Source organism: Phodopus roborovskii, unplaced genomic scaffold, assembly GCF_943737965.1.
Source record: "Phodopus roborovskii unplaced genomic scaffold, PHOROB, whole genome shotgun sequence".
In the NCBI taxonomy this organism is placed as follows: Eukaryota; Metazoa; Chordata; class Mammalia; order Rodentia; family Cricetidae; genus Phodopus; species Phodopus roborovskii.
Window position 1 is genome coordinate 5,725,145 of NW_026126645.1, and position 26,959 is coordinate 5,752,103.

The following is a 26,959-nucleotide window of genomic DNA, read 5'->3' on the forward strand; positions in this document are numbered from 1 at the left end:
AGCTCAGGACCCACATGATGAGACAAGAGAACCGACTCTTGTCCTCTGACCTCCACATGTACATACTCAATCCCAAACCATAAATAAATAAATGGAAATTTTAATGTCTGGGAAAAGACCTTTCTGATCATGAAGCTGAGAGGCTGCCTGTGTTTTGGAGTCAGCCTAGTTAGACACCACTTGTGTAATTCTCACCGCTTTCATTTAAATCGCTTTCCTCTGGGAGGCTGGGGTCTTTAGAGAATATGGGGCTAGAAAAACAGTGGCTTGGAGTTCTGAGCAGGGCGTGACCTCAGGAAGTAGAGATGCATCTTTACATACTATTTAAAATTCTGCCCCCATGGAGTCCAGTGAAGGGTTGGGGCTTTTGTTTGTTGGTTTTGTCTAGCTTTTACCTGACTCTCAAATGGCTCCAGAAATCCCGTCCAAAGGATGGGAACCTTTGTGTAAAATCCCCGTTCATGGAAAACCGAGGCGCAGAGATTCATCTACTCTGGGAACTGGTGCGTACTGCCCCCCACCCCAGCCCCGTCCACCGGCATCGCCCACCCGGAGCTGCTGGGGCCTGCAGCACAGGCCGGCGGAGGGCCGCGAACACCCAGCTGCGGATAAGTGGTGGGTGGAACAGGTCCCGGGCCCGAAGCAGCACTTAGCTTCCAGCGCGCTCGGGTGCAGTTTTCCAGTGCCCCCTCCCCCATTCCCCGACTCCGAGGCCAAAACCTGGAGCTGACGACTTGCGCGCTGTCGCCGGGAACTTCGCAGTGGGACAGCTAAGGGGAAAGGCGAGGGCCAGGCTCATGGCTGGAATGGGGGGAATCGCGCACCGCTGCGCCGCTGGCCGAAGCCCAGCGCTGGGTCACAGCGCGCCGCCCGGGTCCCCGCCCCACCAGCCCGGCGCGCTCGCCTCTAATTAAGCGGCTGGATCCCGAGAAGCCGCCGGGCCGCGCGGTAATACGATGAGCCGCCTTTGTACTGGTGTCACCCAACGCCGAGGATCAAAAGCGCTGCGACCCGCCGCCCGGCCCCGCTTGCTCTGCAGCCTGCCGCGCTGGCGGGCCCGGGCTGTCTCTCGGAGACTGCGTCCCTTTGTCCTTTCAGCTGCTGTCCTGCGTCCCCAGCCCCCTGGAGCGCTTAGCCGGAGGGGGGCACACTCCACTCCCGGTCGTCTCTCCTGCGTGGCTCTCCACGATCGCGCCCTTTCTGCAGACCCTCTCCGACGAAACTTTCTCACCCCACGTCTGCGGTTCCAGGTCTCCACCTTTCCAACCCACCGCTGCCCAACTCTCCGCTGGGACTTAGGCCTCGCGCACTTCCAAGGCCTGGCAACCGAGCTACCGGGCTGACCCTAGACCTCGGGCGCGCTAGGCCAATTCACGGTCGCAGTGGACTTCCAGAGACCTACGGCGGCCTCCTGCTCCCTGGAAATCCGCCCGAGCTCAACTGAGCTGCCGCACTAAAGGACCAGACACACTCTTGGGGCACTTGGAAACTGGATTTGGGGCACACACAATTTCCCCCACACCCCTCCCGAGGTTCCCGGGGTCTGTGGAAGGCTTTCTCTCTCCTCCCGGGCTTAAGTTGTTGACCCCGCCTTCACATCTCGCTCCTCACTCCCCCCCTTCTTTTGGCCCCCACCTCCCCTTTGCCCTCGACCCCTTCTCTTCCTCCTGCAGGCCCTACCCATTCGTATGTTGAGTCCCCCCCCTTCCCTAAGCTCTTTTCCCCTCTCGCCTCCCGGTCTCGCCTCTCCCCAGCCCCACTTTGTTTGAAGTTATGGAGAGATCTAGCTACTAATGGTGCAGCTTCCCCCTTAGGTCGCCGTTCTGCCTTGATTAGATTTGGGAAGGCGAGTTTCCTCCCTCCCCCGGCCTGACCCCAGTGGGGCCAGTCCCAACAGAGCGGGTCAGAAAGTGCTGACCCCATTTCCACCCCCTCCCCGTGTTCAGCAGGAGTGAGGGACAGGGAAAAAGAGAGGGAGGGCCCAGGGTAACAGAAACTTAGGGGGGCACCTCAGTCTTCCTTTTACCTTGGGTCCCCAACTGGGTTTCCTAATTACCCCATTAGTGGAGTGGGAGGGGATGTAGCTATTTTTCAGGAATTCCCGGAATGCACACCGCCCCCCCACCCCCCAGTCAAACCTTCATGGCACCAGAGAGAACCTTCCCTTTGGGGTTTCAAAGGAGGATCCGTCCTCACAGGCCGATTGTCCTGAGCCTGTTAGTTTACGGGTTTATATCCTAAGATGCCCTCACCTGGGGCCGAGGCCCTAGACCGCCTTAACTTTGTTGATGGCAGGACTAACGGCCGCAAGTCCTAACTTTGCAAAGAGCGAGGTTTGCTTGGGCCTCCCTCTCTGTGCTTTATGTAATACTGATATGCAATGTAATGTGTAACAACTGTTTTCAGAAAGAGGCTCCTAAATAAAAAAAAAAAAACAAAACAAAAGTCCCAGTAATCACCTCGCTGCCTTATGGCCACTGCTATGTGCGCTTTAAAACCCTTCCATGTAAATTCCACTCAAAAATTTGGAAAGCTGTGAAAGGGGAGGGGTGGCGGACGGGGGAGGTTAATCCGGGTTTAACGCTCTTGCGATGCAGACTCAGGACCAGGGTTGGCCCGATTGCCTTATCGCCTCCCAACATTTGAGACGCCCATATTTTACCCAGCCAAATAGCTTGGAGAGAAGCGCAGACGGCTGCCTTGGTCGCGCCTCAGGAAAATGTGTTATTAATATCTAAATAACTTCCCAATACTGTCTGGTAAATCTGCCTTCACCGTTCCAAATGATGAATTCGTTTGAAGTCTTCCCCCAGCCTCATCTTTTCAACGTGTGTGTGTGTCTCTCTCTTCTCTCTTCTTCTTAGCCAGGCTTATTTCAAACTGGTAAATATCTAATTCCCTTAACTGCCGCTCTGTGCACACGAATCTTTTAGGTACAGACGCCTTGAAATGGCCGCTGCGCTGCGGGTGCGTGCCCGGAGGTGAACACAGAACCCGCGAGTCCTCGCAGCGGGGAACCCCCCACTTGCTAGACTCCAGCAACTTCTGTAGGCCCGCGCTTCTTCCCCGAATCCCACACTCCACCCCCTGCCCCGCGGCCCCGCCTGGGCTCCTAAATCCCTGCAGCATCGCCAGTATCCCGGAGGCATCCCCAGCAGCCAGGCCCAAGCTCTGGTTGCGGCCCGGCGAGGTTCGCGCTCTCGCCACTCGGTGATTCTCTTGTTTATAAAGTTTGTTTTCTGAATGTCTTCTATTACATTACGCTCCTTCATCGCCCCTCCCCAACCTTATCTTCTTCTGTCTCTTCTCTCCTGGCCCGTCACACTAGATTTAGGCACCCGTTTATCTGGAGCGCAGTTTGCAGACTTTATTTACCGCAGGATGAGGGGCTGCGAGTGTGCGAGCGCGTGTTCGCCTTTGTAACAGTTATCGCCGCATTGTGGTGTCGTTTAGTCTCAGCCCCCTCCTCCTCACTCTTGTCTTGGGTTCGGGGGATGGGGGAGCTTGTCAGCTCAGTGTGGGCTCACCCCCTCCCTAGCATCCCCCTACCTTCCTGCGTCCCATCCCCCACCGGACCGTGGGGCCTCCAGGACCCCCTCCCACGCTTACTCTGTTCCCTCCACATCCGTAGCGGAGTGCTGCCTAAAGCCGAGGAATTGCCTGACACCCCCTATCTTCCTCGGAGCCCCCATTATGCGAAGCTGATCCTCCTCTGAACAGACTCAAATCCCGCCTGGACTGTGTTTGATTAGATTGCCAACCCGGGGTAATCCTTTGATTTGGTGGAGTGTCAATTACCTTTCTCTAAACACACATTTACAGAGGAGGGAAGTTGTAGGTTTAAATCAATGCAGATCGCCTCCTGATAAATGGGCCCACAAGGTCCCCTCTCTGCCCAGTCCTCTTCTCCAAGGCCCCTCCCAACCCCCTTCTCACCTATCCCCCCCCAAAATAGCGACCTTTCCAGGTGTGAAGTCTCAAAAAAAAAAAAAAAAAAAAAAAAAAAAGAAAGAAAGAAAGAAAGAAAAAAAGAAAAAAAGAAAGAAAGAAAAAGTGTGGGCTGCGAGGAGCCCTACCCCCCTTCCCCTATTCATTCGCTCCCCCGGAGCCTAATTAAATTTGGCAGGTCCTTGTACACACAATCAAAACAGCTTCCTCCGGTGCGGCAAACGACCGAAAACCGCATTAGCAGCCATCGCCGCTGCCAAATTAAATTGTTTCCCACCTCCTTTTACAAGTGTCTAAACCCGACACTTCGGGCTCTCCCCTCCTCTCCATCCTTCCCGTCATATCCTACTCCACACCTGTAAGCTTGCCTTTCTTCAAATAAATTAAGGGGAAAATGCAAAGAAAACAAACCTAAGGCCTGAGCTATAGCTCAGTGGGAGAGCGTGCTTGGCTGGCGTGTGCAGGACCGGTTCAATCCTCTCTTTTATGGAAAAATTAAGTCCTAGTCCCCACTCTCCTCCCAAGCCTCCGGTGGCCTTTTACATTTCAGGACTCTTCTCCCATTGGACCCTGACACTCACAGGTATTCCTGGCCACACAGGAAAACAACTTCTCATCCCCCAGTAACTTTTGAGTGTTTCATGCTAATTATAACCCCACTGGACTTTGTACCCTAGAGAGCACTCCTATGTCTGATGTGCTCATCTGCGGCTTCAACTTAAGCACTGTCAAATGCCAGAAGCTTGGCTGCAGGTCGTGTAGCTATTGTTACTTTACTGTGTATTTTTCTCTCTCCACCTTGCCTCTCTCAACGACTACTGAACCAACCCTTCTTTGCACACCCTTATCAATTTCTTGGGGGAAATCTTTTTCTTTCTCTACCTCCTCTGCTCAGATCCCTAGCAGGGTGGCTCTGGGAACTACCCACCCTCTGATTCTTGGGGAGAGGAATGGAGAGGAGAGGGTCCAACCTTTCAAGGGTGCAAACTGTTCCCTTGCCCAGGTAAGCTGAGCAAGACTGCAGCCCCTATCGGCAGCAGTCCTGAGAATTCTCACAAGCAACAATCCTAATAACTCAGTCTTAACTAGGATAAGAGGGAGAGAGGGGGAAAAAAAGCCCACAGTCTCATGAATATCAGCCCAAGGGAAGCAGGAGTGAGCCGTTCAGAGATGAAAGTGCGGAGAAATAAAAGCTCAATTTAATCTGCTTTAAAACCCTTCAACTTAACGTTTGTGCTTCAAACTCTGAGAGTGAAGACTGATTGCGGATAAATAGTTTCTTACCATGCCTGGAAGCTATTACACCCCTCTCCAACACAGCTTCCTATTCAGCAGCCTCAGTTTTCATTACCAGCTCTAATAAGTCTTAACGTTATTAAATGCCAAGCGGACGATAGGAAGAAACGGACTCAGGGAGGGATCTCTCTTTAGCGCTTAAAGAGGAGCTCTCTTAAACCCCTCTTTGGTGGCTCCCCGCCATGAGAGGGGCAACCCTGGGAGAAAGCATTTGTCAAAAAGCAAGAAGCCAAAACAAAGTTGTGAGTGTGTACCCCTCCCCTTGCTCTGCCCACGGGAGGAGGTGCAGGGCATCTGGGCCCTATCCGAACTCCTACAACCAGTGCAGGCTGGAGTGGTTTTAACTCAGCTGAGAAACTGATGTCTAGGGTCTAAGACAGAGATGAAAAGTCACATGTCTATCGGCCAACAGGCCAGGGGTCACACTGGACACCAGATCTATCCAGAATGAGAACTGCCTCTCATTTGAACCACCACTGCCAATCCAAAATCGCCAGTGATCAAGCTGCAGACAGACTCTTGTCTGCTAAGACCCGAGGCATTTCTGACCTGATCCAAAGGCACACAGGTAGGCGTACAGCTACCCAGAGGAGGCAGGCACCCGCACAGCCATCCAGTGCCATAGAGTGCCATTCATACCCCAGAGCAACTCAAACCCTGGGGGTCTGTCAGGACACCAGTCCCCTGCTAACCATCTCACTCTTACAGTACTGCACCTTCAACGCTTGCGTTCTCAGCTGTCCCCATCTGGACGGGACAGCTCTCTTTTCTAAACCCCAGGAGACGGGAAGCATCCTGAGTCTCTGGCAGGGAAACCCTCTCTCCAGCGAAGCTTCTGGTTCAGTTTTGTTGTGTTGTGTCGTGAGGCCCATGAATTCTCTAAGTCACAGGGATTCCCCCAAGACACAGCCTTTTTCTTTCTCTTCCCTTTCTCCAAGGCCACTGACTTCTTGCATTTCATTGCACACTGAACTAGACACATCCCCCTTCGTACACACACAGGCAAGCTATCTTCAAACAAACTGAAATATCCCAACCGATTCTGGGCGGAACTCTTAGAGGTACTTGGTGTATAGCATGTCCCCTTGGAAAGATCATTCAGATTCAAAACCCACCAGAAGTATGACTGATTTTTAAAAAAAAAAAAAAGAAAGAAAGAAAAAAAGTTCCACTTGTCTTTCTGATAAACAGATAAACCCTGGGTTCCCAAGAAGGAGTCTCTGAGCTCTGGGCAGAATGGCCAAACCGGCTGCTATTTAGCAGTGCAGAGGCTACCTCCGGAAGCAAGCCCGGGGCCCCTCTGGCAGGCTGGGCACAGCAGGGCACCATGCTCTCCTCTAGGCCTTTCTTTCCTGGCCCTTTTGTCCCTGGAGGGACAGCAGCTCCTCCAGGGGCCGGGGAGTGTCAGCAGCCTGCCCTTCCCTCTCAAGAACTGCCCTAAGAAGGGAGCAGCCTCCTCCCGACCCTACGCACCCCCCCTCAGAACTGGTGGGGCTGAGCCTCTGTCTCTGTTGTCTTTAGAAGTGAGCTTTTGTCTGTGAAGTTCATCTTCAAGGTTGGGGGGCCACTCTTGAGAACCAGAGAGACCTAGACTGGTGCCGGGAAGGGAATCTGTTGAAACCTCTGGAAAAATTCTTGGACAACAACTGAGTCCTTAATAAACATTCGCCACTTTCCCCAAAGACACTTGGCTTTTGGGTTCATTCTGTCCCTGGCATGTGTGTTCCAGGCGCTTCCCCCGCGGGGGGGCCCCCCGCATCTCCCCACTGACCCGAGTCAGTCTTTGTGACTCTGAAGCCTTCCATCCCCACTCACCCCACCCTTTGGTCCCATTTTAGCAAAGACAAGCAAACTTCTACAGGAGAGGTGACAAGAGAAGACTTCCCCATCTAGAAAAAGAAACACAAAAACTTCAGCCTTAGCAGCTCCCGAGAGAAAGCTGCAGGGAAGCCTAGCTAAGATAGGGCAGCGGGTGTTGGGCTCCTGATTCTCTCTCTAAATCTACCGACCCATGGCATCTGGGAACTTGGCCTCCAGCCCCCGCCACAACAGTGTCTGCCAAGAGGAAAGCACTTGAGTGCCCCCACTCCTCCCTGGCCACGCGGGGCCGAGAGGCGGCCCGCACGGCCCGCGCTAATTTTTATTGATTGCAGCGGTCAGTCAGCTGTCAGGAGGGGTTTCAAGGGACCGTTTAGAAAACGTGTGCGGGTCTGGTTAACAAATTCATTTAGGGAGCCCCGGGCGGGTTCCTCCTTCCTCGCCCCCCCCCAAGCCTGCCCAAGTTTTCTATAAATAATTGATCGACGCCAAAACGCTATCTCCGGAGGATGCACAGACTGGTGTGTGTGTGTGTGGGGGGGTGACAGCTGAGGCGCGCGACTGTGCTATCCCGCAACCACGCTCCCCTGAACTAGCTTGGTGAGGAGGGGTAGACCGGCGCACCGTCAAGCTTTCAAAACCCTGGCCGCCTGCAACCTGCGACTTTTTCCGGCTGTCCCAGCTGTTAATTTGCACAAGTCCTCACCGCCAGCGTGGGAAAACATGGTTTCTGCCGGTGTCGCGGGTCGCGCAGCAGGTTCTTACCTTTGTCGCCCAGGATGCCATCGATGCTGTGTTTGGCTTTTTTCTCGCCATCTTCCTCTTTCTTGTCCCCTTCTTCATCGTCCTCTTTCTTCCCGAACTTAATTCTGAGCACTCGGCTAATCGAACTCACTAAACCTCAGAAATTAAAGGCAAAAGAGAGAGTATAAGTTATTGGGGCAGAGAACCAGGAGGCAAAAGTCAGAGAGATCCATTCTCCGCTCCCAGGCATCCAGGCATTTTAGGCTTCCTCAACTGCGGTTTAGGAAACCTAGGTCACTCCTCTGTTGTACACGTCCAGGTAAGCCCAGAGAGCACCTGCCTAGTGCTTCTCAGTACACACCTTTGAACACTCAAGTGCTTGACCCTATCTCGTGCCCTACATGCACTCACAACAAGCCCACTGCCCTAGTGCCACCCAGAGTACCCTAGCTCTGGCTGCAGCTGTGCAGGTGTGTCCTGGACCTGCATGCCTGCACACAATTGTACAGTTAGACACAAACTGAGTAGCTTTTCTCCCTCATGGCATCATAGTCTGAGAGCTGAGCTTCAAAACAGAGGCGCTAATTGGGGGTGGGGGTGGGTGTCATCCAGGGACCTCAACCCTCCTGGGTCAGGTGTCTCTTTCTCCAGATCACTTTCCCCAAAGCTCAAGTGAACCCTACCTTCAAAGGTTAATTTCTTGTCAGCATTCCCGACTCCCTTCCCCTCTCCTCTCTTCCTACTTCCCTTCCTTCGTTGAACCTCTCCTTTCCCAACTTTCTATTCCCCTCTTCCTTATAGTCCTCCTGCTTTTACTTCAATTCTATGCTTAACTGTTTTCCCTGCAAGTGCCATCCACCCATCCCCTTCCTCTGTGTCCACCCTCCAGCCCCACACTCTGAACCCCCAGCCAGACTCGCAGCCAGCTCTGCCACCGGCTCAGCTGCCTTCTCACCTGAGGGCACCGTGCTGCGGTCGCAGTGGCCGTCCTTCAGCAGCCGGTCCCGGATTTCCCAGCTGAACATTCCGGGATTTTCCCTCTTGTATTCCTCAATCTTTTTCTCCACATCCGGAGTGGCCACCTGCTTCAGAAGTGGAGGTGGGAGAGCAGGGATGGAGAGGTGGGGTGGGGGAAGGGAAATAGTTTTAGTATCAACCTCCCAAAAAGCTGCCAGCCAGGCTGGGCACTCCCAAGGGCCGTTTACACTATCTTGTGACTATCCTACCCTTCCTCCTAAAATGGGCTTTAGCTTTTTCAAGGAAACTGTTCCTGGCTCTCAGGATGGCATCGATGGAGGCAGGGATAAGTAATGAAATAAAATAAAATCTAATTTGTAACCTGTGGTCCCCCCCTTACCACCTCTAGTAAACACCGAAGGGAGATTTCCTCTGGCTAGCGCTGAGGTACGGTGTTGGGGCAGATGTAGGGAATTTCAGTGAGGGATTACAGGCTTCAAAGTCTTGGACAGTCTAGAGCTCAGCTAACCCATCTTTCAAATTTTCATTTAATGGGGCAGTTTTTGAGAGCTAAGGGGGAGCTCCTACAGTCTGTCTCATGGGAAGCGTCCGGATACCCAGGGCTGCTGGGTGACAAGAAAATAGTGAGTAAGGTGACAACCAAAGTCTCCAAACTAGGGAAGGTCTGCTGCCAGCCTCAGAGGCAAAGACACTCACTCTGGGCTTGCTGCCACCGATGGCCCCAGGCCGGATGGACCCAGTCTCCTGATACCGGCACAGAATCTTGGAGACACAGCCGTGGGAGACTCGGAGCTGACGGGAGATGACGCAGGGTCGGATGCCGTGGTGGGCCATTTCCACTATCTTGTGACGGATGTGGTTTGGCAGGGGTCGCCCGTTGATGAATACCCCACCAAGCTGATTGACCCGGCCTTGGCCAAGAGGGGTGGACACTGGAGGAGGGAGGGAAGATAATGAGTGAAAATAACTCGGAAGGTTAGAGTGAGGAGGGGAGCTGAGACCCAAGGCTCCCGACAGCTGACCTCCAAGGTCTTCATGATGCACTAGGAGGCTCCAACAGGAAGAGGAGGGCCCTGGCTTCAGAACCGTGGCTTGTTTGTCCCCCAAAGTCACTCTACAGTGCAGGAAATGAAGATACACCTTTTGGTGGTGTGGATTGCTGAAGGGACAGAGAATGGGGCCTGGTGGAGACTAGAGATCCTAGTAGCAGTGACAAATGGCTCTGGGGCCATAGCTTGAGGTCACAGGCCTGTTGCTTCTGGAAGATGCTGATGGTCAGTTCCACAACCCTGGCCATCAGTAGGCCTCTCCACTCCCAATATTTACGGCTGCTGGTTGTGCCTCCTAAGTATTTGCAGCTTAAGGATTGGTGATGTCTGGTAAAGCTGTCTGGTACTGCCTCTGGGGAGCACAGGCCATCCCCCAATGGATTTCTTTGGCTTCCAAACACCCTGAAAGTTCTCATTTCATTTGGGGACAAATTGGGGGCACATGCAACAATTATCACAAGCTCCAAAATACCCCCACTTGGTCTCAGAAATGCAGTAATCGTCCCAGAAGTCCATGCTGCAATGAAGTTGGGTCACTCTGTGTGTGTGTGTGTGTGTGTGTGTGTGTGTGTGTGTGTGTGTGTGTACTGGGAAGATAGGCATACCTGGTGTATTCTGGGGAGGGTAGAACTCAGGCAGGCCTTAATGCAAAGTCTACACAATTTTATCACAGAAGGTTGGGGGGATACCCAGTGCACTAATCCGGCCTCGATACCCCCAATTTGGGGACTGGCGGCTGCAGAGATCTGGAAGATTACAACGATTTCACAGCGGCCCAGGCGAAAAAGCAGATAGAATAATTGGAAAGGAGGAGGCTAGAAAAGGCTCAGGCTGCTGAGCTGTTCCTACCGCCCCCTCCTTACTTTCCTGCTCCCCCCCACCAATTTCTCTTTGTAAAAGTAGGTATCTGAAGCCACCCTCGAATTTAATCAGAAATCGTGCGTCGCCAAGCCAGAGTCACTCGGTCTCCGTGGCGGGATACGCCATTAGCGCAAGAGAGCTCTCGAACGACCAACTTTATATTCAAGAGCCTCTTTAGCGACCGGCACTCGGCTCTCCTCAGTATTCTGCGTCATGTTGGGCAAATATTGTCCTAATCCTTCGCGCGTCCTCAGCCGCCTGTTTTGCTTGCATTCGTTCCAGGAGAGGGCTCCGGCAAATCCCCGGCTGCCGCGCTCTCCCGCCTGCGTGGCCGCTCGCGCACACTTGATCACGCAGCCCGCTCTCTTCGCCTCTGTCTAATTCGGGGACCCGGCGGCTTCTCGCTGCCCGAGGGGGGTCTCCCTCCCCAGATCGCAGGCTGCCAGACCGCCCCTTCTCGCCTTTTCTCCCCATCCTCCCGCACCCACAAGTGGGGCCCACACAATGACAAGAGGGGAGACTAAAAATAACCGTTTCTAACCGTTCCTGTGACACCCACCCTGGGCTGCCTGACCGGAGGAAGCGGATGACCCTTCCGTGACTGGCTGAAAGCCTTCCATCAGTTTAAATAGAAAGGGGAGGGGGGGCGCAAAGGGGCCCCTTCTTCTCTCCGGGTCCGGTCACCGCCTGCTGGTCCCTTCTACTCCGCGGAATGGCTAAAGAATTTGGCTGAATACATTTCATCACCAAGACAGTCCCCTGGATTGGACATTGCTGTACCCTCACTCTGTCTCGAGTTTCTCTTTCGGGACATTTGCAGACTTTAGAAAGAACAAGGGAAAAGTTGTGTTTTGGGGTTTTGTTTTTGTTTTTAAGGGAGAATATAGCACTATGCATTATTTTCAATTAGTTTGTTTCCGGGGCGAAAAGACAAGCTGGCCAGTAAGTTTGCTTTGGAGGAAGCGGACAGTTTGATAGGGTAGGAATAGAGTATTGCTTGTTGGTATTTCGAAATAAAAGGGTTTGGGACCCCATCCCCCGAGGCTGAGGGACCGAATCAAAAGCTAGGGAAGAAAGCCCCGGCGGCACTGTGCAGAGACCGGGGAACTACGCGAAGTGTCAGAAAATAGTGGGAAAAACTGGAATTTACCGGAGCGCAAAACCTACCAGATGCAAACTCCCAGGGGAGCCGCACCCTGCGGGGAAAGGCCCGTCGCCCGTGACCCGCGAAGCCCGGGCCGCGGGTCAGCGGAGCCCACGCAGAAACCGTCAAGAGTCGGCTCTAGAAACTTCCCGGGTCGCACAAGGAGGCTCGGACCCAGCTGAGCCAGGGATGACCCGCTGCTCGCTCCCCCGGGAGGGTGCACCTCCGAGGCACTGGGGTACCGGGTGAAGGCCCCCTGCGCGCTCTTACCTTCCAGGGGGAAGCCGGTGCGCGGGTAGTTCTGGCCCGGGCCGGGTCTCATCATCCTGGGGACCGCGCCGGGCAGCGCCGCCATTCCTGCGCACGCCGGAGATGAATCCAGAGTCGGTTGGAGAAACCTTTCGGCGTCTCTTCCCTTCACCCCTGCTGCGATCCTCCTCTCCTCTTCTCCCCCCGCCCCCAGCCTCTCCCCCCTCCCTTCTTCACCCCCCCCCCGGCTGCAGACGCGCCCCTTCCAGAAGCTGGGCAGGGGGGTGAGGTGGGGGCGGAGGGGGGGAGGGAAGGTGGCGACAAGGAAGTTCAAACAAATAAACACTCCAACCCCAAGTCCGCCTCCACCCGCCAGGCCAGGCCAGAAGTTGAGCCGAGTGACAACGGCAGCTACGGGCCCTGCAGGCCGGGCTCTTCGTCCCCAGCTGAGCCTCGCGGGCCACTCGCTCCCGCGCTCCCTGCCTAAGTTCCTAAGTGGCTGCGGTGTGGGTTTCTTTGGGTCTTTATTTATATATTTTTTCTATGGGTCTGGCTCGGGCTCCCTCCTCCCCTGGATCCCGCCTCTCCACGCCTCTTTCTGCTCGCCCTCACACCCTGTCCCCGGGAGGGCTCTAGCGGGGACGCGCGCCTGCTCGGGTTTCAGGCTGGAGGGGAGACGACCCGAGTGACAGGGCTGGGGATGAGAAGAGGAAAAGCGAGGGGGCGCGAGCGATCAGCTGGGTAAGTTGTGCAAAAGTGCTCAACCTTAGGGGAGGGGAGGGAGCAGGCGACAGTCAGAGAGATCTGATAGGTTCGGACTTTTCTTTTATTCATGAGGAGGGAAGGGGGTCAGTACGGGAGGGAGAGGGGACTGCTAACGAAAAGAAGTCGCCAACGAATATATTTTTTTCTTCCTTTCTAATCTCCAACTCGACATCCTCTCTCTCTCTCTCTCTCTCTCTCTCTCTCTCTCTCTCTCTCTCTCTCTCTCTCTCTCTCTCTCCCCAGGGGGTGGTAGGGGAGGGAGATCATTTGAACCTGTGGTGAAAATTGAGGGAACAGAGTATAGAATCCCGGGATGGGGTGGGCTGGGGGTGCCCAGAGAGGGCGGGGACAACTTCTTACTAGTGTGGTCCAGAGGTGAATTGGCGGGTCTCGCTCGTGCTCCCAGCCGGGATGGGTCCTCAGGATTGCCTTCAGTGTCTCCCTGCTGTGTAGGAAAGCCAGCCTTGTGCAGGGCACATCTCTGTCCTCTCCTGCGGTCCCCCCTCCCAGAGTAGAGACCACCATTCCCACCTCTTTTTCACTCACTAGCTCTGAACTCTCCTTGACATCCACTCCTTCCCTGGGGGAACATACTGAGGTGACATCCAGAGAAAGATTTCTATTTCTCTGGTTGGGTTTTTACTGCTCTGGTCTTGCCTGGCAGCTCGGAGGACATACCTAGCCCGGTGGTGGCAAACCTGGGTAGGGCTGCCAAACCCCTCTGCCTCCTTCTCTTTCCAGCTCTCCCTTCTCCGGCTCCTAGGCCGCCATCTAGGACCCTGTACTAGAAAACTGCAGGGTGTCCGGAAGGCACACCCGCAAGGGCTGTAGATCTGGGAGGCAGATGGGAGATGGGCGGGAGATGGCTACGCAGAGCATGGTACCCACTCATTTCCTCCACTGGTGGGCTGGGTGGGGGTGCCCCAATTAGATGGTCCAGAGTGCGTGTGGGTTTGGTCAGTGGTCCCACAATTCTCTGCTCTCCTAAGCCAGAGTAACCAGGTCTCAGCCTCAAGATTCCTACGGGTGAAACGCCCTCCCAGCAGGGTAGGACGCCACTACCACAGACCTTTTGTGTCTCGGCCCCCCCCCATCTCCCTCAAGCCCCCAGCACTCCAGGAAAACGCTTCACTGGCCCAGCCCTGGAGGTAAAATACAATAAAATAAATCCGTCCCCCAAACTCCCCTCCCCACCTTCTCCTGATGGAGGAGAGGGTCAGTCTGGAGTTGGCCTGGGGGTCCTCTCTGCCGTCTGGCCCCAGTGTGTCCTCTTCCTTTCCCTCCTCACCTGTGACCTTTGCCCCTCTCAGCATGCTACTGACCCTTTCTCCTACCACGGTGTGTTGGGGGGGGTGTCAGACTTTTGGGGGCAGGCTTTCCAGGGATGGGAGCCCTGTGGAAAAGCTTGTTAATAATGCTTGTAGGATTGAATGGGAAGAAGGGAGAGGCCATTTAGTTTTAGACTCTGTTGCCTGAGCCACAGGCGCCCTCACCAGCCAGGTGCAGAGACAGAACTTTTGGACCATAGTTTGTCCAGGGAAAAAGGAAATTTGCTGGGAACCTAGTCTGTCTTGACTCTTAAAGTGGATATTCATTAAAAAAACAAATTAATTACTTTATGTGCATTAGTACTAGAATTACAAACAGTTGTGAGCCTCCATGTGGGTGCTGGGAATTGAACTCAGGTCCTCTGAAAGAGCAGTTAGTACTCTTAACCTCTGAGCCTCTCTCCAGCCCCAGATATTCATTGTTATATAAACATGTCTATGTCCATATATCTCTCTATAAACTTATACAGCACAAACTTAGTGGGTCTCATTCAGTCATCCATCCATCCTATAGGTACCCGCCTATGTGATGGCATGGTCCCAGTGTACTCACGGGTGAGCATGAGTGGCTTTCACTGGCATATTTGGGTTTTTATGTGCAGGGTGGCCTGTATAGATCTGCCTTGGGTCAGTCTGGGTAAATTAAATGTGAGTCCCTCAATAGGAGTGTTATGTTGCAGATTCTGTGTATGTTAAGCACAGCTCTAAGCTACATCTGGGAAGGGGTGGTGGTTTATATTTTGATGAGCTCCCCTGTGGGGGGAATTCCTGCCACTCTGGTTGTCAGGCCCAGTCTCTCAGTTACCAGCTCTGCAACTGAATCATGGGTGGAGTGGGACAGACACCCAAGTGGTCACCTTGTGCAGAGAGGGTGCTGCTGGGATCCTCAGACCGGTTCTTGGGGGCCACCTTGCCCTTGAAGCTTTTCCTCCGGGGAGGAAGACACAGAGGCAGGGGATCACTACCCAGGCCCTGTGCTGGCCACAGTGCCTTTCTACAGCTGGCAATCCCCTGAGCCCAGGCAGGGTGGGCACCAGGGGGGAGGAAGCGGGGTTGTCTGTCAGAATGAGCGTGGCCGTTCTTGCCTGTTGGAGACCAATTTCACAAATGATTTTTGCAACAATTAAGAAGTGTGGCAGGGTGAAATGGCAATTTCACATCCAGCAGGGGAAAGGGGGGTTCACCTGGGGACGGGTGGCCACAGCTGGGGTCAGGAAGAATTTCTCCTGCTCGGCTGGTCCCCCTGGCTAGCCCCTTGTCCCAATGCACCCCCTCTCAAGTCATCCATCAAGCCCCAAGATCTCCAGAGCCTCAGAGGCTCCCAAGACTGCTGCCCCAGCTGTGTGTTATAGCCCTGCACTTGCCCTGTTCGGCTCTCTTCAGTCCACCACCCCTCCCTCCCTCCTCCCTCCCTCCTCTCTCTCTCCTCCCTCCCACCTCAGGTCTCTGCCCTCTGTCCCAGCCTCCCTTTGCACCCCACCATCTGTCTCTCTCTCCTTTCCTCTGCTTTGTGCTTAGGGTCCCTCTCTCTCTCTCTCTCTCTCTCTCTCTCTCTCTCTCTCTCTCTTCCCCCCCCTCGCCTTTCTGACTCCTCCCAGTGGGTTTCCTCTACCCAACTCCGTGGTCTGGTCCTCCCCGCCTCCTCATCTCCATGGTTTCCAGAAGTATGACCGGCCTCCACTGCTCTGTGGGCTGGAACTCAGACCAGAATCCTTCGGTCCAGATGGGGCTGGGTCTTGGGGATGAGACTCTTCTCCCTTCCTCCCCTCCTCTTTCTCTTTTCCTTCTTACTCCTTTCTCCTCCTCCCTCCCTTCCTCATCTCCTTCCTCCATTTCCCCCTTCCTCCTTCCTCTGCTCCTCTCCTCCCTCTTCCCCTTTCTCTCCCTCCCTCTTCTTCCTTTTTCTCCTATTCTTCCTTCTCCCCTTCTTTTCTTTTCCTCTTCCTCATCTGGCTCCTCCCCTCCCTCTTCCCTCCTTCGTCTTTTCTCTTCTCCTCTTCTCTTTGGTCTCACGGTGCAGGCCACCCTCTTCATCCCCCTAGGAACCACTTCTGTGCCAGCACTGTGCCCACTTGGGCAGTTGTCCCCTAAGCCCACCTCTCCTAGTCTAGTCTGGAATCTCCACACACAACCACCCCCTTTCTCTTGTAAGGAGTTACAGCAACATCAACAGTCTTCCTTTCAAGTTTTTAGTGGAACCCTCCAAACTGCATTAAGCAGGGGAGAAAGAAACAGCCAATATGGAGGGCTGAAAGGAGCTGGGAGATGGTGACCCTGGCTGCTCAGGTCTAAACAGGGCAGGAAGTGTGAGACTCAGCTAACACTCCCCCCCCCCCTGTCCCCAAGGGTCCACTGTTATTCCCCCAGCTCTAGGGAGTAGATGCTGTTTATCTCACCTCGGATGCAGTGAGCAATTTTTGAGAAAGTGACTGCCCAATGCATCTTTCTTTATAGGGTGCTCAGGACACACTGAAAACTGGGCCTTTTGGGTTAAAGGTCTTTGACATTTCCTGAAGCTCCTGACACCTCTGCTGGAATGAGAGGGACAGGAGCCACTGACTGGAATGTTGTGGTTGGATGAGACAGGAGGGTGGGTATGGTGAGGGGGGGACAGGCACGGAATAGCCTGGAACAAAGGACCCTGAGGCTCCCTGGTCTTCCAAGTAGGACTAGAGCCCTTCAGGAAAAGGATCCCCAGGACACAACCGCACCTCCTCTTTTAGGGAATGTCCCTCTTTGGGGACTGACACTGAAGTGCCCGCCCAGGCGGGAGTGGGAAAGACAAGGAAGCCCAATTGTTTTCATATCTCATGTTTTAATTTCCCCCAGAAAAATAAAATCAATTTGCATAGAGATTGCTGTTCTCAAAGCAGAGGACCACATGCTGAGAGCCGGGAGCCTGCGGGTGGGGCCTGGGGCCCCTCTGCTGGCCCCTCCCCTTCTTCCTCTCCACTTTTCTCCCTCTCCTGCTCTTAGGTCTCTTTCCTTCTTTCTGTTCTTTTCCCTCCCTCCCCCTCCCCGCCTGTGTCCTCCCCATTCTTCATTCTTCTGCCTTCTTCTCAGGCTGGCCCTGAGAGCCTGCACCTTTGAAGTTTCTGGAAATGAAAAGCAAGCTCCGTTGACCCAGGAGTGCCTCCTGCTGTCCACTCTTCCCGTCCTTTTCCTGATGCACCTGCCCTCTGCTTTCCCACTGGCCTTAGAGATGCTCCCGCCCGCCCGCCTGCCTGCCCGCCCATGGCCGCCTTTGCTGAGCAGTCAGAGGTTCTGTAGCCTTTCTTCTGTCTTCTCCTTTCTCTTTCCTTTGGACTCCTGGAGTGTGAAAGAGCCTTGCCAGGAGTGAAAGACCGGGTGCTCTCACCCAGCCGAGTGGGTTGTGGATGGCGGTGTGTATGGGAATGTACATGTTCTGTGTGTGGCTCAGAGCATGGGTGCACACATGCCAGAAAGCCTGGGTTGGTACATTTGTGCCTCCTCTGGGCTCCCAGCAGTCCGAACAAAAGACCAAGCATTGGGCTTGTGGCTTTGGCCCCTTTAGATCCTTCCTCCAAGTTGAATTTGCAGCAAGTCTGGGTGTTAATGGGTTGTAGACCTTGCTCCTGGGCAGTGACCTTATCACAGCCCACTATCTATGGCACCCGAAAAGTATTTTCATTCAAGTGGGTGTGTGCCTGCAGTGAGCCCAGTGCAGTCTGGCCTGCAGCTCTGAGGCAGATTTGGAGTCTGGGACTGTGCACCAGTCCAGGGAAAGCCTTAAGCCCAGGAGAACTTTCCCTCAGCCCCCACTCTCCATGCTTTTTAGGGGCACCAGGAAGGACGAGAATGGGGATGAAAAGATCATACACTACCTGTTCTGCACCTCAGGTTGGCCAGTTGCCAAGAGGAAGCTGATGGAATTGGGCTTCTCAGGCCCATGAGGCTCCTGCTTCTTCCTGCTTCCAAATTAGTTCACTGGAGAGTGAGGCATCTCTCTCCACCCCTGTCAGCTGGAGCAAAGGTCTTGAAATTTTTCTGGAAATTTTTCCCAGTGGGAGGGCATTGTTCTATCTATGTATTGCTGTCTCCCATCTGCCCTCCTAGATGCTCAATGTCGTCTCTCTGGGTGAGTGAATGAAAGAGTGAATGAATGATTCTCACATAAGCAGGCCATGTGGGTGCAAGGAAAAGCTGAAGGACCTTGGCTCAAATCTTGGGGACTCAGTGATTTGCTCTGAGTGGTCATCTATGCGTGGTGAACTGCAGACACAGACTGCTAGTCCTGAGTTTGGTGGCTGGGTTGGGTGAGAACATGGAGCCGTGTCATGTCTACAGTTGGCACTTAATGTATGCTGGCTCCTGCTTGCTGTTTCCCTTGGCAGTGCGTGGCTTGGATCCATCTATCTTTACCTCTGCTCTGCTTGGGCTGAGCATGTGACGTATAGAAAAAACGATGCTCAATTGATAGCCAAACTGAATGATTGTGAGTTGCCCTGACCTCTGGGATATGCTGCCTCTGCCCTGGGTAAGCCCAAGCAAGCCTGTGACCTCTGAGCTGCCCTGGAGTGAGGGAGGGAGGTTATCAAAACTCTTGTTCTAGAATGAAGAAGTAGGCTAAGTTCTGACTCAAGGTGGTAGGAAAGGATTTTAACTTGGGCTTCTCTGATTCCAAAACCTGTGGCCTCAGTTTCCCCTTGGTGTCGATACCCCATATCAAGCATGGAGTGGACACTCAAAACAGTGAGTGAAGTTGAAGCTTCCTGATGGTGACAGGATTTTATGCCCTGGAGGCATGTTGGAGGTGGGGAATGGAAGACCAGGGAATTAGAGCTAAGAGGACGCATGGGGATGGATGACCTTATCCAAGGCATTTGCAGTTTCTAGAACTCTGGCTTTGGCTTGACTGGCAGGCGTGCTGCTGCAGAGGAAGGAGGCAGCCATCATGGGCCTTTGGACCTGCCTTCATTGGAATGTGTGGGTGGAAGGGATGCATGGCTTATTTGTCTAGGTGAATTAGAAGCACAATCCCGGTCTCCCAGAGGGAGCCGTTGGTTCATATTTATACATTTGGTCTTACAGGTGTAAAATAGGGTTCCTTTATGCTTATATCGTAATTTTTCATTTGAATTTCAAGGCTTTATTCCCTTCCTTGGATTCAAGCCTTCCACCTGAACTCGATTCTCTCCATAACCATTAATTCCTTCATCACAGAAATGAATTCTATCTAATTTTCTATAGTAGCAGTTAGAGCAGATCAAAAAAGTGCCCCGGCAGAGGCTCCTTCCACCAAGGCAAGCTGTCAGCTCCCTGCACCCTGCCCCCACCAAGGCTCAGATTCGGAAACCAGGGCCTGAAAGCCTGAAAATGGACCTCCCATCTCTCACCCAAGATCCTGCTGGCTTGTGGGGGCACAGTGGTGTTGTGCATGCTGGAGAAAGTGGCCTCCCTTTCAGAAAGGCAAAGGCAGGCAGGGGACAACAGTAGCCTCAAACGGAGAGGAAGAGGCAAAAGCCCAGAGATGTGAACTCCATGGGGTCACACACACTGCCTGGATGCTGGACACAGCGGGGGGGGGGGGGGTTAATTCTTGTTATCTTTAATAGCTCTGGGGGGGGGGCTAGAGATGGCTCAGCAGTGAAGAGTATGTGCTGTTCTTGCAAAGGCCCGGAGTCTGGTTCCCAACATCCACATTGAGTGGCTCATAACCATCTGTAACTCCAGCTCTAGGGATATGACGCCATCTTTTGGCTTCTGTAGGCATTGCACCCATGTGACTGATAAACAGACATGCACAAATACACATGAAGAAAAATAAATATATAATGTGTGTGTGTGTGAGAGAGAGAGAGAGACAGAGAGAGAGAGAGAGAGAGAGGTAGAGAAAGAGAGGGAGGAAGAGAGGGAGAGAGATAGGTTGTGGGCATGTATTTGCAGTGTTCACATGTACACATATATGCATGTTATCTACATGTGTGTTCATGCTAATAATTATTCATTGGTGCAGGCACATGAGCCCATGGGTCTCTGGTGTGATAAAATAATTAGCAAAGTGTTAGTTATGGAGAAAGGTTTGTGAATGGAGCAGACTTGCTATGTGTAACCTTGGTTTCATGTCTCAGGAGGGTTCCCCACAGAAAGTAGCTCAACTTTCATCTCTCCTAAAGAACAAACATAGTGGCCTCAGTGTGTGGGAGCCTCTGGCTAGGCAGAGCACAGCAGCTCTAAGCTAGCCTAGCTCCAGGAGGCTCATCAGGCACTCTCAATGGAGTGTGATTTTCTTGCAGTCCTATGTAGTTACCCACATTCCACCAGCCACAGAACCAGTTGGCTGGCATCAACTATTATCACCAGGGGATGGAGCCATCCTTCTTTGGGGATCACTGGGGCGTGATGACCTATGACCTGTGATCCCAGCCAGCAGGGGTAGGAGCCCAGTGGGTTGGGGGTCATTTTGGAATTCTGGAAAACCTGACGAGCCACTTTCCATCTAGGACTTTTCATTATGTAGCAAATCAAAGAAACTGCCCCAGGCTGCAAGCTGGAGAGGGCCCAGGGCTGGTAGGGTGGGCAGGGTATGGGCTGATAGACAAGGGGGCCCTGCCTGGTGACCAAGTGGAACTTAGAGGAGCAGAGTATGTATGAAGAAGAAAACCCAGTGGCCAGGGAGCTTCTGTGAGTAAGAGTGCTCACTGCAAGTGTGAGGTCCTGAGTTTGAATCCCCAGCACTCATATAAAAAATTATTTCTCTCTGTATGTAACTCCAGAATTAGAGGTCAGGGATGGGCAATAAGGCAGAAAGCAATGAAGGGAGACATGGTACCCTCCTCTGACCTCTTCATAGATGCTTATGGGTACATGCTCACATGCATGTCACACACACACACACAGACACACGCGCACACACACGCGCGCACACACACACATATACACACACACCAAGTGAAAAATAAAATAAAAACAAAGAAAATGACAAGCCAGAGAAGATACCTTTAGGGTCTCTGCTTTAGAGGCCTGATATCTTCGTTATATAAAGAGCTTTTGTAAATCAATAAGAATGGTAAACAAGTTCTGGGTCAAGGATACAGACAGGCAGTTTATGAAAGACATACCTGAGGGCTTCATGTGTGTGAAAAAAATTTCAGTCTCATCCAATATCCAAGAAAAAGGAAATGAGAGCAACAAGATGCCACACTTTCCCATCAAAGTGGCAGCCACAAGGGGATGATGGTATCAGGGCTAAGGCCCTGGAAACTTTTAGTAAATTGATACCAGCTTGCTGAGGCGCAATTTGGAATGTCTGAGAAGCTGTAGCAGTGTTTAACGCCATCCTTGGCATATCTTTCCAGTGTCTGGGTTTGTCACGCATGTGTGCCGAGACATAAGAACATCCCAGCATTCCCACAATGGGGATGAAGGATAGGACCAAACCTTGTAATGATAGGATAATGACAGATACAGCAGGAAACATCCATCTCCTGGAATGTTCTAGAAGCATCGTGCAGACCCAAAAGAAGATGTGCAATTGTACTGTGTGTATTTTTCCTCTCCGTCTTAGCCACCATCTGTACATGGATTAGCTGTCACCATTCTCACAGTTTGTAAAGTACTAACAGCATTTCAGTTCTGCTGGAGAAGGGGGGCACGGTACCCCCTCCTTCAGTCCCTCTCCTTCCCCTCCTTTTCCTCTTCCTCCTCTTCTTCATCTTAACTATGAAGCCAGTCACCAGGGGTCCCCATCCTACCTGTGAGCCTATCTCTGTTTCTCTTCTTTCAGGAGGCAAGAGGCCCTGTTGTGGTCGGATCCTCTCACCTACATAGGTAACAAGCCGCGACACCCTTGATCATTGCTGTGGCATGCCCACCAGGGCTGGAACTACCATGCCTGCGCGACTCTGTGCACGTGTGTGCGTTCATGAAGCACACAAGGGGCATTGCACAAGGGTATGCACACATGTGGGAACCAGAGGTTGAGGTCAGTTGTCTTACTCAAGCTCGAGTCACCCTAGGTTGGGGTGACGAACTTGGGCTCACTAACTGGGCTAGGTTGACTGGCGGGTGAATCCCAAAGGGTCCTCCAGTCTCCACCTCCCCAGCTGTGAGCTTACACTCTTGGCTTTTCACACGGGTTCTGGAGATCCGAACTCTGGTCCCCATGCCTTCACAGAAGGCGTTTTACCGACTGAACCCTCTCACCCAAAGCAAGCCTCCTTCTACTCCAGGTGAAGAAAGTCACTTCTGTCTGAACAGTCAGTGTAGCATTTAGGACACGGGTGTCCTGATGAACCTTGAAGAATGGGCCACAGACTAGCAGCCTTTCCGCATCTCAGACCCCGCCCCTGCCCCTGAAGACCCCACCTCCTACCCTAAAAGATTCTACCTCATTCCAACAGACTCACCTCTATTCCCACCAGACCCCAAACTCACCTCTACAAACCCCACCCTCACTCCCACAGACCCCACCCTACCCCCACAGACCCTACCCTCACCGCCTACAGATGGTACCCCACTCCCAGACTTCACCCCACTCCCAACTCCCTACAGACCCCACCCCCAACAGGCCCCCTACAGACTTCACCCCACCCCTAACAGACTTGCTGAGTGAGAGCTCTGAAGAACGGGAAGGCAGGTGGAGGCAGCAATCTCTGTTTCAGCAAGCCTTCTGGAAGATTCCAAGGCACGTGACTAGTGAGTCATTGATGCTGAGGGCCTAATGTACACAGGATTTGGGAATCTAAAGAGGATGTGGACTTTTCCCATCTTCTCCAATACTCCCAGAGTGGCCGGCTCTGCTAAACTCATTTCTGAAATTGGGAAGCCAGGCTCTGGTAAATGAGTCAGTGTCTCCGCTAGCCTCCCTCACAGCCTCCCTCACAGCACACAGAGACAGCTGATTAATGGGAACAACTCCCCAAAGATCTCTCCACATACATTAAGCCAAGACAGTCTTTGAGAGCCCTCTGTGGTGCTGGTGTCTGCAGAAGTTCCCTCTGTGGCTCTCCTCCGGGGAGGGAGCATTGTCTATTTCTTTGTGACTTAGTGTCTTCCATTCTTTGTAAATTTTTGTTACTATTTTTGATTTTTATTTTATGTGTATGAGTGTTTTGCCTGTGTGTATGTGAGTGCACCAGGTGTGTTCCAGTGCTCTTGGAGGCCGGAAGAGGGCATTGGATTCCCTGGATCTAGAGTTACAGAGTGTTGTAAGTTAACAGATAGTTTTGGGCTGCAGAGTGGGTGCTGGGAATTGAACTAGGGTCCTCTGCAAAACCTGACAGGGTTCTTAACCACTGAACCATCTCTCCACCCATCCTCCTCATGCTTCTTCATGAATGTGTTTGTGTGTGTTTAAGTGTGGTATGTAGGTACATGGCTCATGTGTAGTGGTCAGGGAACTCTTGTCTGGCAAGCTCCAGAGCTTCTGATGATTGTGTCACCATAGGCATGCTGGTATCACAGTGCATGTGCTACTACTACTGGCTTTGAGGGGGCTCTAGGATCTGAACTCAGGTCCTCGTGCAAATATGCTGTTCACTGAGCCATATCCCGAGCCCATGTCCTCAATCCTAGGTCTCTCTCCCTAGAATTGGCTCTGGGGGTCACAGGCCTGGGCACCCATTCCAGCTAACATAAGTTACTAAAATAACCCTGTGCTCCCTTCCTTTCTCCTTTCCTTCCTTCTTTCCTCCCTCACTCTCTCCCTCCCTCCCTCCTTCCCTCCCTCCCTTCCTTTGCCCTTCCCCCATCTTCCTCTCTTTGATAGGGTCTAACTGTATATCTTGAAATTCACTCTGTAGACCAGGCTGACCTCAAACTCACAGTTATCTGCCTGCCTCTGCCTTCCCAGGGCTGCTGGAATTAAAAGTGTATACTACCATGCCCCATAGTAGCTTACACTAAAAAGAAAAGGTTTATTTATTATGTATACAGTGTTTGCCTGCATGTATGCCTGCCTGCAAGAAGAGAACACCAGATCTCATCATAGGTGGTTGTGAGTCACCATGTAAGGGGCTGGGAATTGAACTCAGGTCCTTTGGAAGAACAGCCAGAGCTCTTAACCTCTGAGCCATCTCTCCAGCCCAGTAGATCATTTCTTACCCTGGCCTCCTTGTCCCTTGATTTAATTACAGGGTCAGGGGGTCCTGACCTTGCGTCCATGACGTGATATCTGGAAATTCTGTTGGGATTGCCTTGCCAGAGCTGGGTACTGTTGAAGGTGGGAGACTAGAGCTGAGCTTCGTGGACTAACTCATTCTAGGGAAGGAAGCTGAGTCTGTGTGTCAGTAACTGTGTGTGTATGTGCGTGTGTGAGCATGTAAGAGGATGTACAGGTTTGACTGTACATGTTTGTGTGTCTGATAGTATGTGTCTCTTCAAGTGTGTTCTGCTGTGCGAGATAGGGGATGTTCATTTGAGTAAGAGTGTGGATGTTTAAGAGTTCCTATATGTGGGTGTCTGGATGTGTGAGCATGTTTGAGTGGATATGAGTGGTGTGTCCCCCCCCTCTCTGGGCTGAACTTCTTGACTCTTCTCTGCAGAGAGCAGCCACAGGGCTGGAAGGCCTAAGCCTCCTTCAGTTTCCTCCCCTCCTGATGAGAGAGTTCTTTTCTCTGTGAAACAGCTCTGGCTGTCCTGAACTCAATCTGTAGACCAGGCTGGCCTTGAACTCACAGAGATCCACCTGCCTCGGCCTATCAAGAGCTGGGATTAAAGATGTGTGCCACTACCACCCAGGTGGCTGTGAGGATTCTTGCTGTGGATGCTGCTACAAGAGTGCTGCTACAAGATGCTGCGAAAAAGAGTGTGGGCCACTTGAAGCTGAGAGCCTTTTATTTTCCTTAAAACAGACTTTCTAAGCCTATCTCTGGCCATCCTGTAGACCAGGGGCCTGGAATTCAGAGCCCTTTTTAAGAGAGGCTGTTCTTTAATATTCCTTGGAATTTTCTTGGGGAAAAAAAGTTTTGGATTAAAAAAGAAGCAATATGGGGCTGGAGAGACGGCTCAGTTGTTAAGAGCCCTAACTGCTCTCTCTGAGGCTCTCAGTTCTATTCCCAGCATCTACAAAGCTGTCCCTAGCCATCTCAAGATCCAGGGGAATTCAAAGCCCTCTGCTGGCCTCCTCAGGCACTGCACATATGTGGAGCATGAACACACATGTAGGCAGAACATGAATATACACGAAAAAAGAAATCCTCAAGAGCAAACAGATTTGTTCTTTGCAGACAGGAGAATGAAGGGAAGGTGTCTGGAGGCTGAGGGCTCACGTCTCTCTCTCTCTCTCTCTCTCTCTCTCTCACACACACACACAGGAGGCCTTGGGTTCAACCCCATCAACTGGGCATGGTGGAGCATACCTGCAATCCCGGCATTCCAAAGGTAGGGACATGAGGATCAAGAGCTCAAAGGGCATACTTGTTTCTACAACAACTTTCAAGCCAGCTTGGGCTACATCTCATAAGTCAATAATTAAATCATCACAAAAAAGGGTTGCACCTGTGGTTGAATGCTTGCTCAGTATCTACAAAGCTCTAGATCCATTCTCAGTGGTGAGAAAGCAAGACAGGGCCAGGAGCCAGGGAAGGCCATCTCCTTTTCATCCAATCTCTGAAATATTGGAATCTCGTCTGTATCACAAACGCATCCAGCGCAGAGAAGTGTGAGAACCCATGGAGCTGGCGGATGGACTGGAGTCCTGGGCTGCCTGGGACGCCGGTCAAAGGGATATTTTGTCTACACAGGAGTGTGCAGCTGGTTCAAAGCTTGAGTTTTTGTTTTCTTTTCCCTCGCTTGGACTTCACTTTAACTTCATGAAGAAGCAATTTGAGATTGACTGGGGAAAAATAATATTTTCACTCAAGACCAGGGATCCAAATTGGGCAGTTAATAGGGGAGGGGCAGGGCTATCTTTGAAGGAGCTGGCCCTCGGGCAATCAGAGCTAGTCAGTTTTGATCTCACTCCAAGCCAGGGAGAGATGACGAAACAGGGAGGCCCAGAGCCTCTCCTCCTGGGAGGGGTACTTAACAGGTGTGCTGGGTCACTGTTTACCCTGGAGCAGGGTGGGGGGCTGGGCCACCCCGGTCCCAGCTGGGAGCAGTGAACACAGCTGTTGCGTCCACTAGTCAGTCCACTAGTCATGCTCTGGGTCATGCTGTTTGCAAAAATAAAATAAACCCAAAGGACAAGAAGAAACAGCTTTATGTAGATTTAAGTGGATTGCCAGAGCCAACCATCAGATTGCAGGTGTCCATTGTGCTTATGTTTATTATTATTATTATTATTATTATTATTATTATTATTATTATTATTTCAGATAGGCGTAGAAAAGCAGAGGACACCCCCCACCGTGCTCTTCTTCCCAACAAGGTCTCATGTTCTTTTTTAAAAAAATTATTTTACGTGTATTGCTGTTTTGCCTACCCGTATATCTGCGTAATGTTGTCCATTCCCTGGAACTGGAGTCACAGATAGTTTTGAGCTGTCATGTGGGTGCTAGGAATTGAACACAGGTCCTCTGGAAGAGCAGCCAGTGTTCTTAGCCCTTGAGCCATCTCTCCAGTCACAGTCTTAATTCTTTCTTCTCTCTCTCTCTCTCTCTCTCTCTCTCTCTCTCTCTCTCTCTCTCTCTGTCTTTTTAGATTTATTTATTTACTATGTATACAGTGTTCTGCCTGCATGTATGTTTCCAGGCCAGAAGAGGGCACCAGATCTCATTATAGATGATTGGGAGCCACCATGTGGTTGCTGGAAATTGAACTCAGTACCTCTGGAAGAGCAGTCTGGGCTCTTAACCTCTGAGTCATCTCTCTAGCCC

The 26,959-nt window shown here is 52.3% G+C and overlaps 2 protein-coding genes across 2 annotated transcripts in view; both read right to left on the bottom strand.

Moving 5' to 3' along the window:
• Pax7 (paired box 7) overlaps positions 1-12,272 on the bottom strand; it is a 91,074-nt gene extending 78,802 nt beyond the window's left edge. The window contains exons 1-4 of the mRNA XM_051173473.1: positions 12,109-12,272; positions 9,481-9,716; positions 8,762-8,891; positions 7,828-7,956 (exon numbers count right to left, since the gene is read on the bottom strand). Coding sequence (XP_051029430.1) covers positions 7,828-7,956; positions 8,762-8,891; positions 9,481-9,716; positions 12,109-12,193 — 580 coding nt within the window. The 5' untranslated portion in view covers positions 12,194-12,272. The remainder of the gene's footprint in view (positions 1-7,827; positions 7,957-8,761; positions 8,892-9,480; positions 9,717-12,108) is intronic.
• The window catches only part of Mrto4 (MRT4 homolog, ribosome maturation factor), a 1,102,334-nt gene that overhangs the window by 465,870 nt on the left and 609,505 nt on the right, over positions 1-26,959 (bottom strand). The gene's annotated exons all lie outside the window — the stretch shown is intronic.